The sequence below is a fragment of the Myotis lucifugus genome, unplaced genomic scaffold, assembly GCF_000147115.1.
Source record: "Myotis lucifugus unplaced genomic scaffold, Myoluc2.0 scaffold_67, whole genome shotgun sequence".
NCBI lineage: Eukaryota > Metazoa > Chordata > Mammalia > Chiroptera > Vespertilionidae > Myotis > Myotis lucifugus.
This window is the reverse complement of record NW_005871115.1, coordinates 3,926,865-3,940,643: the sequence shown is the minus strand read 5'-3', so window position 1 is coordinate 3,940,643 and position 13,779 is coordinate 3,926,865. Positions and strand designations below refer to the sequence as shown.

General features: G+C 38.3%; 1 protein-coding gene across 7 annotated transcripts in view; it reads right to left on the bottom strand.

Moving 5' to 3' along the window:
- BBX (BBX, HMG-box containing) overlaps positions 1-13,779 on the bottom strand; it is a 290,219-nt gene that overhangs the window by 117,453 nt on the left and 158,987 nt on the right. For 3 of the 7 annotated variants that reach the window (XM_023754948.1, XM_023754949.1, XM_023754952.1), the window contains one exon: positions 11,776-11,862. The exons of the other annotated variants lie outside the window; for them this stretch is intronic. In XM_023754948.1, the coding sequence (XP_023610716.1) occupies positions 11,776-11,808 (33 nt within the window). In that variant the 5' untranslated portion in view covers positions 11,809-11,862. Of the gene's footprint in view, positions 1-11,775; positions 11,863-13,779 lie in introns of those variants that run through there. 7 annotated transcript variants of the gene reach the window in all.

Here is a 13,779-nt window from a genome sequence, read left to right as displayed (position 1 = left end):
ATATACTTTGCCTCTTTTATTTTATAAATTAACCAAGTTTTTATTATATGCATTTGTTGCAAAGGTAGTTTGACATAATTATCACATTGGAAAAAAATCAAAGCATAAAAAGGAAGACAAGCTCATGGAGTCTCCTCAGTTAAAGTCATTGCAGTTGAAAATGTATTCACTGATCACCTGATGACTATGCATTATGTTTGTAAATTATATAATGTCCAAGGTCACACTGCTAGCACAGAATTGGTGGAGCCAGTATTCGAATTCAAGAGGTCTGACTTCAGAGTATGGTTCTGGACCATTATAAAATGTTGCCTGCTAATAATAAATTGTATTGGTCTCTTACCCTTTGAGACAGTATGGGAGGACCTGGAGAGTATTATGCCAAGTGAAATAATCCAGTCAGAGAAAGATAAGTATCACATGATCTCAGTCATATGTGGAATCTAATTTACAAAATAAACTGATGGACAAAATAGGTCCAGAGACATGGAAACAAGCAACAGACTGACAGATCTCAGAGGGAAGCTGGGAGGGAAGGGGGAGGTAAGAGGAAGAGATTAATCAAATTATTTATATGCATATATGCATAATCCATGGACACAGACAATAGTGCAGTGAAGGCCTGGGGAGGGGGCGAGAGTAGGGTGGAGGGGATGGGGGAAGGGGGCAGACATCTATAATACTTTCAACAATAAAGATTTCTTTTTCTTAAAGAAAGTCTGCTACATGCTAAATACTTTACATGATTTAATTTATTTAATCCTTTATGCAACTCTTAGAGAAAAGCACTACCATGTCACATTTTAAAATGAAGCAACTGAGAATGACAAAGCTTTAGCAACATGCCCAAGGCCACTCTGCCAACATGTGGAGGAGCCAGGGTTCAAACCTAGGTCTTCTGTTCTAGAGCTCAAGCTTCCAATGACTTCTCCACACTGTCCTTCCCACCACAATCCCAGTTACTTTGGCAAATGCCTCTGTCTCCTGATTAATAGGAGTCTTCAAAAAACCCCTATTAGGGGACATTCCCAAAGCCCCATCTTGCCTACCAATTTCAAAACTTGTTTCTTCTTCCATCTTCTCTCAGAAGCAAAGATTCAAAGTCAAGTCCTTTCACTCCCAATCCGTGCTTTCTATCTCATTTCTTGCTCCTCTGGGCTTAGTCCTTCCGTTGCTTTCTTTGATAGACTATTGCTAAACTGTCAACAGTTCCTTCTAGTTAATACCTTCTCCTGCGGTCTACACAGGAGCTCAAATCTAAAGCCTTCTCTGAATTCTCCTCCTCCTTTAGGTGATCCTCTTTTTGTTTTGTTTTGTATAAACTGGCCCCACCCTTCAAGCCAGGAGACTGCCTAACTTCAAACCACACAGCTAACAGCCAAAGGCTGGCCTGCCCGGTACTAACCTGGTTCATGGTTCATAGGCTCCCCCTTGTACCTTGTCTACTCACTTGGTTCCTAAACTTCTTGGTTCCAAACCTCAAGATTAATTTTCTAGAAAGCACTCACAATTTATCCCAACAACGACACAGGCTCTGGCTTCTTACCTCACTATGAGTCATGCTTACATCTTTGACTTCTAGCCTCTCAGGGAAAATACCTTGTCTGGATCTGGCCTCTGCCTCCACCATATTCCTGGGGAGAATGTCAGAAAATGGATATTCCTTCCTGGAACAGAGAGAAATGCTGGGCCCCTCAGACTCTTGTTCAAGCCTGCTTTGTTCCCATGGCCTTCAGGCTAATAGCTCTGCCTAGTCTTGCATATAGACATGCCAATCATTAGAGGAATTCTGTTTGCCTCTAGAGTTTTTACAAAAACAATCCCTTACAAGAAAGTGCCTCCCTTGAGGAGATAAGGGAAGTATGTACTGTTTATCAAAGGTTTGCAGGAATCTGTGACAGGACTGACATCAACTAGCATTATCTTCCTTGGCACCCAGATGTCTGTGGTTGTCAACTGACCCTTCCATTTTCCTTCCCTTGACATAAAAGAGTCCCAACTCTGTACTTTCTTAAGATGAATCTGAAGATTAGGTCCCTCATCTTCTCAGTTGGCAACTTCTCTATCAATAAACCTTTCTTTACTCCAAACTCTGACATTTCAAAGCGTTGGGCATTGCCTTCACATAAACATCTGGAAAGCATACATATATCTCTTCTATTTTCTCACTGTAAATTCAAATCATTGCAACTAGCTTCTTGCCCTGATATCTACCCTGTCACCAAGTTCTGTCCCTTCTACCTCTTACATATGGTCCACTCCTCTTCACATGGCGCAGCTGTCTGATCATCTTCCCTACAGCTGTGTTGACTTCAATTCTCCACACTACAATATCTGTTCATGACCTTGTTCTGCATGACTTCCTTAATAGTCCTACAATGGGCTCAGGAAAAAAATCCAAAGTTCTTCCTTCATGTAACACACAAGACTCTTCCTGACTTGGTCCTTGTTTATTTTTTTGTTAATCCTCACCCAAGGATATTTTTCCCATTGATTTTTAGGAAGAGTGGAAGAGAGAGGGAAAGACAGAGAGGAACGTCAATGAGAGAGAAACACATTGATTGGTAGTCTCCTGCATGATCCCTAACCAGGGCCCAGGTCATGGAGGAGCTGCAACCAAGGTACGTGCCCTTGACCAGAATCAAACCTGGGACCCTTTGGTCCGCAGGCTGACATTATCCACTGAGCCAAACTAGCTAGGGCTGGTTCCTGTTTATTTTTACAGCTCCAGTTTCTATGCTCTGTTCTCACTCTTGAAGCTCTACCCACACTGAGCCACATACCATCCCCTGGAACTTGCCTCATAGCATCTGCACTACTGGCTCCTCACAGTGAACTCTCACCCCTGTTTCAGGGCTTAGGTTAAAACTCATCTCAGGCTCAAGCGTCTGTTGGTCCTTTCTAGTCTGAGAAAGGTGCTTCCTGTGTCCCCATGGCACCCTATATTCAATAGCCTACAATGAAACATCCCATTTCCTTCTTTCTATCCCACTTGACTGTGACAGAGAACAAGGGCTGTGGAATTTCACCATGGTATCTCCTGGGCCAGACATAGAGCCAGGCATGTTGTGGGCAAACACTTGCTCAATAGATGAGCTCCATGTCTTCCCTGATGTTTATTCCTATTACCTTTATTCCTTCTCCTCATTTACCACTGCTTCTTTTCTATTCCACCCCACCTGTGCCCTGCTCTTCAGTTCTCTCCTGCTCCTATGACCCTCCATCTCAGAAATTCCTAGCACCTACTAAATAGCTAACTCAAACTATCAAACCAAACATCTGGCACTTTTACTTCTTAGAAATAGTTTCTATGCAGCAGATGTTAAAATGACTCCTAACAAATAATTTTGACTTCAAAAGAGAAATAATTATCCATCCCCTTTTCTCCTGCACCCGTCACTGAACACTGACTATTTCATTTTCTGTATACCAGTTTACACAAAGCCCTTTAAATTTTAGGGGAGATCACACACATTTTTTAATATATTTTTATTGATTTCAGAGAGGAAAGGGAGAGGGAGATAGAAACATCAATGATGAGAGAGAATCATTGATCAGCTGCCTCCTGCATGCCCCCCACCAGGGATTGAGCCTGCAACACAGGCATATGCCCTTGACTGGAATTGAACCCAGGACCCTTCAATCCACAGGCTGATGCTCTAGCCACTGAGCCAAACTGGCTAGGGCCACACACATTTTTTTTAAAAGTAAATCTACTAAGCTTCATCTAAAATAGACCAAGTTTAAAAGAATCATATTTTCATTTATATGATTTAGGCTTATATGATGTTATTTAAGAACCATCAATCTATATCTCCTTTTGGAATCTCTTTTTTCCTACGCTACTATTCTTTAATTTAAAAAAAGGAAATAATTTAAGTTACAGTTAAATTTAGTTCACTTAAAGCAAAATCTCTAAGTCTTATTGGTTGAAAAACAAAAATCTTTATTTTTTCCCAAAGAATCAATATTTCTCATTTTAGTAGTTATAGTATTTATTGAAGTAACGTATCCTAGCTTCTTTAATGCCTAACGTTTTACAATGTGGTACACTTGAAATGAGTTAACTCATAATTTCTAGATTACATAGTATATGAAGGTAGGATGTTATCTTTATAGTCCCAAATGCTTAGAATGCTGCCTTGAATATACTATGTATTTTAATAAATAGTACTTGAAAATACATGAAATTAATGATTTTATATATCAAACTGCACCTTTGCCAAGGAAATTAATTAGAATGCCTAGCAAGCTATGATACATTTATATTTTCTAACTAGAGTTAAGCAAAACGTCATTTGTTTCATACTTGCTTCATACCCGGTGACATTTTTTCTTAAATATAGTCCCATTTTCTGATTTAACACACATGGTACCAAAGTGGTTATTTGCAGATCCAGAGTCAGAACAGCGCCCTGTTCAGATCCTTAACCCTTCCTTGTGTTTTCTTTTAGGTATTTGGGCTGAACGTGCTGTAGCCACAGTGCCAAGCACTGACAGCTTGTTTTATTTACTAAATGTATTAAATTTATGGCATTTGTTTTAAAAAGTTCCTCATGTCATTGAATTAACAAAACAAAAAAAGTTCCTATTTATGTATTTGCTTGCCCTTTTTCCTTTTTAAAAAACTACCAAAGAGAGAACATAAGTAGTTAAATGCTTTAGTATGACCCTAATTCAATCCTCCTTCTCCATGCACAGTATGAAAATAGACATTACCCACTAGATACATGTTTACTGAGGAATCTGGGAGTATTTTTTTACAGCCTGATTTACATAAATCTGCTCCCTCTATCTTCTAGCATCCTATTTAAATAAAAAGGTTAAGGTAATGCTGTATAATATAAAGAAAACAAAAGCCCCTCTATAAAGAATTATAAACCATATAAACCTCGCCTGGAAAATCACTTAAGAAGCTCTTCCGTATCATAAAAGCACGGTGTTCACTGATTTTAGGGAGAAAGATCATCCAAGTGCAGTGTACTGAGTTCAATCCAGGAATTTTCAAATTTGGTATTATTTTTCCCCTAAGAAAGATTCTTTTTTAGTTTTAAGTGTTTATTGATTTCAGAGAGAGTAAAGAAAAGACAGAGAGAAACATCAATGAGAGAGAAACATTGATCAGCTGTCTCCTGCACACCCTCAACTGCTGATCCAGCCTGCAACCTAGCCATGTGCTATGAGTAGGAATCAAACCAGTGACCTCCTGGTTCCCCCTGAGTAAGATTCTTAACTCTACTATGGCCATTTCTCATTAACTCAGTTCCTTTCTACCTGGAATCTCCACAGTATTTTGCAATGAGCATCTATAGCCAGTCATTCCATACCTACACCGTGGCATTTCATAAAGGAGTACTCTCACACACACAGTGATTTGTCACAGCCACAAGGGTTAGTGGGCAAAATACATAATCACTATCAGGAGCTACAGTGCCATCTATATGCCCACACTATGTATTTATTCTTTGGCGTTCTTTTTCACAATGGAAGTTATTTTGATGACATATCTAAGAAATTGTTTTACTTTTTATAATAAGGCACTTTATAATATACACTTCGTTAGTAAGTTCTAAACATATTTTCTAATAAGAAAAAATCAGTAGTGCTATTAAAAGTCCCTGGAGTTCCTTAATTGCAACTTCCCAATTATGTACCATTTTATAACTTATAAAGCCTTTATTGCAGACATTGATTTACTTAATATTGCACAACCCTTGAAGTGGATATAAGAATGTCCATTTTACAGCTGAAGGAGGGAAGTCTCAGAGACATTGACTTAATCTTTCCAAAGCCATTAAGAGGCAAACCAGGGACACAGACTAAAGGCTTTGGACATTAATCTCAAAAAACTTTCTTCCATCTAACTATCACTGACTTTAGTTTATAATCAATATATTTATTTTGGAAGGGAAAGTAATTCCATTTTACAATCCTTTTTAGCATTTAATTAGTCTCCAAGCCTTTCTTCATTTAATTAGTCTCTCAGCATTTACTTAGCCAGAGGATTCCAAATTTCCATTTATATTTCAAAACAGCCCTTCCTATGGTTTTAGCCATAGTAAATACATTGGGAGAGGGAGGTAGTCATGGAACAAGCAAGCATATGTATCTGTGACTCGGTGTACTTTTCTTCCCTTTGCACCCTGTAAATGTTGCCATCACAGCTCCTGAAGTGCTCTCAGAAGCTCTTGTGAATGACAGCCCACGAGTGCTGCGTCTTTCAAAACAAACATGCTTTATTTAAGGAAAGCACAAGCATCTCCATCTAATTATTCTGAGAGGCAGGGTAGGACAAGCATGATTTCTCTACTAAACTCAGCACTCTGCATTGAACACAATAGGCAGGTTACAATTTAACGGATATCACGAAAGCTTGTCACTTCCATATGCAACACAACATGTAAGGGAAGTGCACTGACAAATCTGTCATATAACCCCAGAGTAACACACAATTTCTTTCCTGTGTTTATTGCAAATATTTTTTTTTTAGTTTAAGCAATACTCCGAACATATTTTAGACAAAAAGAGGTCCTTCTATATGCATAAGTATTTAATGGATTTAAAAATATGTAATAACACACAGAATAAAAGTAAGTTTGGGTGAGAATTTGAAAAGAACCAACTGGTGTGAATAAAGTATGCTTGATCAGCCTGATTTTAGAGAAACAAGTCACAATTTTAATAACAAATGTCAGACACATTATTTATATCTCATTATGGCATTTCTCAGACTGGAAGGTAAGGCTCATTGAGTCTTGCTGAGCTCTCTCAGCTGTCTGGCTTTGATAACTACCAAATCTGTAATTGAGAGGTGGGCAAATTCCTCCTACAGCTCTTATATAGCTCCTCTACAAAGGCCTCCTGATCCCAAATCTACCTTTTGAAGACTGATTAATGGACTAGCATGAAGACAGATGACACATATAAAAGATGAGATGTACCAATAAAGGACCTGTTGCTGAAATAAGATCTATATAATAGTAAAACAATTTGGGAACTTGACAGCATGTAATAGAGTGCAGCAACTGTGCTCCAAACCATTAGGGAGTAGACAGTATATAATAAGACGACATTCTTGGCACCAGGATACTTGGCAATTACAAAAGCCACTGGAAAATTCAGATAATTCTCTTTATTCACTTTAATGGCCCCAATTTGTCCCATCAACCCTTTAACTAATGGCTAAACCTAAACATATCGCTGAGGACACAGCCAGGAATGAACTCCAGGTTCCAGGAATTTCCTGTCACTGCCAACTTTGCCATAACTACAAACTTTGCCAACTGTGACCTGGCTTCTCTTATTCTGGCATCAGCAAAAATAAATTTTTGAAAAGAAGTACCCAGATCTTTGCTATGTTGTGACTTAAGACTGGGGTAGGGTCTGCAACTCTCCACAGGATGAGGTAGCTGGAAAAAAGTTAGGTGGCTGGCCTGTCCTGAAATCTCAGGCTTGACTTAAGAAGAATTGGCTGGGACTTTATGGGACAGTAACCCTTAAGGAGAATTGGAATTTTGTTGGCATTCATCAAGAAACTGGTCAAAGATGATCTGAGACAGGTATAAAGTCTAGTAACATTTTTATGCTTCTCACACTTGTTTTCCTCCTGCTTGTAGAGTTTTTGCATGGAGAGAAGCAGGGAACTATGGAACCAATACCAGTGCCAGATTGAGAGTAAGGATGCCCAGCACCTAATCCTGATTTTCATCTCAGCAAAAGAGAAAAATTCAAAACCAGGCCTGTTCAAGGACAAAATTAGCAATTTATGAAGCAGGAAAACTGTGGAAGGTCTTCAAGTATCAGAAGGTTGGTTCAGATGACCTTGAAGGCCCATTATTACCATTCTCCACTTTGATTTTATTTCAGTATCTCCAGCTGGGACCAGGCTGTGCTGTAGAGTACCCCCTCTCCTGTATGTCGGCCTCCATTCCCCTCTCTCACTTCTTACAAGGAAGATAAAGATAAAAGTCAGCTTTCACAGCCCCTCATACAACCTTTACACTAACTATAATTTCTTACCTATATGGGTGGGTCTTTAAAAAATTCTAACAGCTGTTTTATTTTGTTTTTCCCACACTGTTTTTCTCAGAGTTTATGCAAACCCTCTTCTACTATTAACTAACACTGGATTCTAAAATTGGGTACATTTTGAATTTTGTATAACTTCATTAAGTTGTTTTTTAATTACTAACATTTTAAACATGTTCCATGTAGTTTCTTGGAATTCAATAGTAAGATTACATAACTTTTCCAATATTTAAATAAGACTTCCCAACGTCTTTACAGGGAGTATATGGGAAAACATTTTTTTTCCTTAAAAAATAAAAGTCAATTCCTAATAGCTTCAAATCAAGGCCATGGAGGCTCCTAGTAATTTTTTACTTTATAAATAATTCAATGTGTGATTTATTATGGAGACGTTAAATTTTCAGAGACTAGGAGATTCAGGTCACTAACAGGTTGGTTAGGACTGAACCACCTTAGCCGTACTTTTACATTAAAAATCATATGAGTTACATCTGGAGCAAAACTGCCTATGACACTGGGAAATTTGTAGCTCCGACAAGTAATAAAGGTGGCAAAATCTGGGCCTTTAAATCCTGGGGCCCTTCACATCAATTCAAACCATTCATGTGCCAAGAGGGGAACCAGCTGGAACAGGGGAAGAGCTTCATAATGAAAAATTAATGGGAAATTCCTAGTACCCGGATACATGAAAAGTAGAAAAAGGGGTCTGTCCTTGACAACTGAAACATGCTAAATTATTAATTGTGTCAAGTCCAGGCAATTGCTGTCAGTCCAGGCAATTGCTGTCACTACTCTTTCAACACCTATCTCCCAGACAGTTTAAAAACTTTTTTAATGTATTAGAATTCCAGTCATAACATATCCATTTGAGTATGTTATACCTAATATTGAGGATTTATAAAGTAAAAAAGGATGCTATGTAATGAAAACAATAATAAACACTTTCTTTTCAAATACTTACTTTCCACTTAGGAAGCTACATTTTATTGTAAATAAGGGAAGGTTTGTAGTTTTAAACTGAAAACCAAAAATAGAATTTTCATGGATAACAAAGCACAGAGAATAGTGAAAATAGAATAGTATGATTTTTATCTTTTTCCTTCTGGACTTAATCATTCTCCAAGGGCACTATTATAACTATCATCATCAATTCACTTAATCCTTAAAACCACTCTGTGAAGAAGGAATTATAATCACCCACCTTTTACAGAAAAGGAAACTGAGGCACAGAGAGGAACAGAGAGGAACCTGCCCAGGGTAACACAGCTAGGACACTAGCCCATTGGACACCAGGATCTGGACTCAAGTGGTCCAGTTGCCATGCTCCACTGCTGTTCAATACCTCTTTGACCACGTGCAGGTGATTAGAAGCATTTGAGGAAACAGTAAATTCTGCAATTGCAACACTTAAAAAAATTGGATTAAACTGAAAAGCGTCCCATTAAGTCTGCTGATGATCAAGGGTCTCAGAGTTAAAATACATGATTACTTCTGTCAGCTTTAACCTGTGATTTTCTTGTTCAAGTAACATGTACCTGTACTGCTAAAGTGATTCGTATAGTCTAACTTCACTTTAATTAGCATTATGAGCTTGAAGTACAATGAAATGATTTCCTTACCCTGGTAGTTTATAAGGGCCATGTTATTAAACATCCTTGAGTTTATTTAATGGTTTTTTTTAAAAGAGTGGTTTTTTTGTTGTTGTTAACCCTCACCCAAGGATATTTTCCCATTGATTTGTAGAGAGAGTGGAAGGGAGGGGGAGAGACACAGAGAGAGAAACATTGATGTGAGAGACACACACCAATTGGTTGCCTCCCGTACATGCCTGGACCAGGGCCGGGGATCAAGTCTGCAACCGAGGTACGTGCTCTTGACCGGAATCGAACCCAGGGTCCTTCAGTCCATGGGCTGACGCTCCACTGAGCCAAACCGGCCCGATACATGAACAGTAGAGCCATTTAATGGTTTCTATGTAACAAGTAAACATTAGACAGAATCCAGATTAATACTTTCTTGGGTAATCCCCCCCCTTTGATTGATTAATGATTTCATAAGTAAGACCTGCTTTATTTAATATCCCTCAAATATCCTAGAGTCTATGTTATATTAACTTTCAAAAATTCTGAGATTCACCCAGGCAGTGTGGCTCAGTGGGTGAGCATCGGCCCATGAATCAGGCAGTCATGGTTTGATTCCCAGTCAGGGCACATGCCCAGGTTGTGGGCTCGATCCTCAGTAGGGGTGTGCAGGAGGTGACCAATCGATGTTTCTCTCTTTCTCTCTTTCCGCCTTTCCCTTCCTCTCTGAAATCAATAAAAATGTATTTTTTTTAAAAAAAATCTAAGATTCATCTAAAAGGTATCACTGCTACGAAACAACTATATGGAACCATAAATCCTAATTTCTTCTTTATTACTGCAAATCTCATACACTGGGTAGGGTAAAGCAAGTGTGTTGGGCAGAAGGAGGAGGTGCAAGAGTTATAACTACTTCATTCATACATATAACAGGATCTACGCCACTACCACTAGAGCTAGCTTTTGTAATTCTGTAGTTATTGTTCCCAAGGCCTTGTTAGGATGCTCCCAAAACACATTGCAGTCAGAAATTACTGGCCGAACACCAAAAAAAGATGGAATTCTTCTGAGCATATTAAAAAGGGGGGGAAAGTATGAAAAGTTATTCTTTTTTTATATATTTTATTGATTTTTCACAGAGAGGAAGGGAGAGAGACAGAGAGTCAGAAACATCGATGAGAGAGAAACATCGATCAGCTGCCTCCTGCACATCTCCCACTGGGGATGTGCCCGCAACCCAAGTACATGCCCTTGACCGGAATCGAACCTGGGACCCTTCAGTCCGCAGGCCGACGCTCCATCCACCGAGCCAAACCGGTTTCGGCTGAAAAGTTATTCTTATATTAAAATTGGACTCTACCACTGCTAAAATGGAGAAAGGAAAACAATCGATTTCTTGTGGTTATTTCTAGATTTTGGACTCTATGAGATACAAATTTTGGTTCACTAAAAAATTCCAATGTTAGAATTGAAAGGGACCTTACAAATCAGAGTACAACACCATCAATTTAAAGATATAAAAAACTAAGCCCACAAGAAGTTAAGTTTAAAACTAAATAATCGTTTCCTCTGAGTTTGTAAAAAAAAAAAGTTTGGGTCCCTTTTGAGATAATTATTATTGTTGTTTTTGTTGTTATTAGATGGTTTGTTTTTTAACTAAATTATAAACCTGAGATTGCTTTGAAGTTGTATTATCATTAAGACAAATGGGTAAACTGGTATTTTTAAAATTAAAATTTTCCAGATTTATTTACAGTAAGATAACAGAATGAACTCTTGGTTTCTTTGCCACTTTAGGTTCTGAAATGAACAGGTCAATATAGGAAAAGTTTTAAATGGTAATTTTCTTTTATTCTAATGAGAAAACTCACTGCAGGATAGAGTAGGCAACAAATTATCTATTTTTACGGCAATTTATAATTTTCCAGGTTTCTTGCTATATGAAAGAATAAAATATCTCAAAAAAATGTACATACCAACAAAAAAACCTTATGGCCACAAAATGTAGGAGAGCAAAAACCTGCATTGTTTTAAATGAAAATCAATAAAGACAAAAATCAGGAAAGTGGAATGAAAGAGTCTGTGGTAATTGGAACTTTTGCCCCAAACACAGCGTTAGTCAAAATGCTCTAGGACACAGGGAGAATTCATGTAAGACATTCCTTACCACAGAGTCAGAGAAGTGGAAATCTGGGTCCATTACTCATGCAGGATAACCTGCATTACCCTCGTACAGATGCATCACTGGCAAGAGCTGATGAAGAAAAATGAAGGCTGAGAAAGAAAACCAATGGTGTATCCTTCACATGTAATTTTCAGCAAATTTTAATGAGTTCAATCTTGGATAAGTTTTGCTCCCTTTTCTTCCTTCAATTTCACTTAGAAAATATCATCTTGTTTAAGTTGTTCAAGTATAACTTTGCAACTAGCCTAATATGGCCCCAAATTACCACCTTCCAACATTCCTTAAGGAAGCACCTGATTAAATACCATCTGGTTAAGCAGATCAAGGCAGCTTTAGGCTGATTCCAAGAACAAGAACCTTACCAACTTGACAAATCAGTGTCTTTACTCTGTCAAATGCTGTCTCCTGTCAGAAGGGTTTTCTATTTCTTAAAACTTGCTTTTCCACGCTGGCAGCCTCCTGTTGGTCGCAATAAGGTCCTGGCTCCTAAAGCTTATACATTCTTATTTTCCATCCTCCAGGTTCTCTGCAGATTATACCATTAGCCTCTGCTACTGATCTGGCAGGAAATAATCTGAAAGCCATTCAAAAATTACAACTGCATTTCTACGAGAGCCAAATTTACTTTCTAAAATACCTAATTCATTTGCCCATATTTTAAAACAACTTTAGCCTTTGTGACAGCATGGATGTACCTGGAGAGTATTATGCTAAGTGAAATAAGTCAGTCAGAGAAGAAAAGTACCATATGATTTCACTCATATGTGGAATTTAATGAACAAATTGAACTATCAAGCAAAATGGAGACAGACTCATAGATAGAGAGGAGGCAGACAGATCTAGTGTACGTGTGTGTGTGTGTGTGTGTGTGTGTGTGTGTGTCCACGGGGGGGGGGGGGTCTGGCTGAGCAAAAATGAAAAAACAAAAGAGAATTCATGGACACGGACAACAGTGTGGTGACTGCGGAGAGGGTGGGTGGAGGCGGAAGAGGGCATAGAGGGCATAGAGGGCATAAATGGTGATGGAAAAAATAAAATAAAAAATTTTTTAAAAAGACCATCACTACTATGGTGCTGCCTTACTTTTCACCTTTGTCCACAGTCAGAAAAAGAGATGAAAGGCAGGAAGCGGTCTAACTATCAACAAGAAGTTCTCCTTTGAAGACAGATAACAAAATACCACAGTTAAAAGTATGTTTGTAATCACAAAGTTACTATTCTTGAACAAATTCCAAATACAGTTATGTGTCTTTGATCTTAGAAGAGCATTTTTCTCACTGTTCATAGCTGACATCAATGGTTCAGTTAGGCACCCACTCCCAACTATGGGAAAAATGTTCCCTGAAATTCAATCATGTGAGTTATTAGCTTTTAGTTGTCAGCCTAGAAGTGGCTGCTTATGCTCCGCACTGCTGCTGCCTGCGATATTTCTGCCTGCTATGACAATATGAGGACTTGTCCTATAACAGCACCCATGTGACCACCTGGCAGACGTTTCAGTTCCTTCTGTGTGGTGTCAGACAGTCCCAGGGAAACATTCAGCATCTCCCCAGGTGGGGACTATTAGCTCAGCAAAACATACTGCAACTATGAGAAAAATTTTGAGCACCTTAAACCTAAACAGAGTTTAAGTTTCATATTTGAAAACAAAATCTATTCTCAAGCTTTCACATTTTATAATACATCAAAAAACGTCTAATGATAGTATGTAGCTTCAATAATGAAATAAGCCTATTTTAAAACAATAAAAATATCCCTCATGTCTTCATAGTCGATTTTAAACAATTAGGGAAGATAAAAACATTATTATATCATTTATTCAAAAATACTTTCTTCAACAGCTATTGTTGTGGATCTTGTAATCAAGATAGAAACAAGAGTTAACTGACATAGTACAATTATGGGGAAAGCTCTTATCTTTGACTAGAGGCACAGTGAACCAAATTCGTGCACTGGTGGGGTCTGGTCAGCCCACCCTGATCGGGG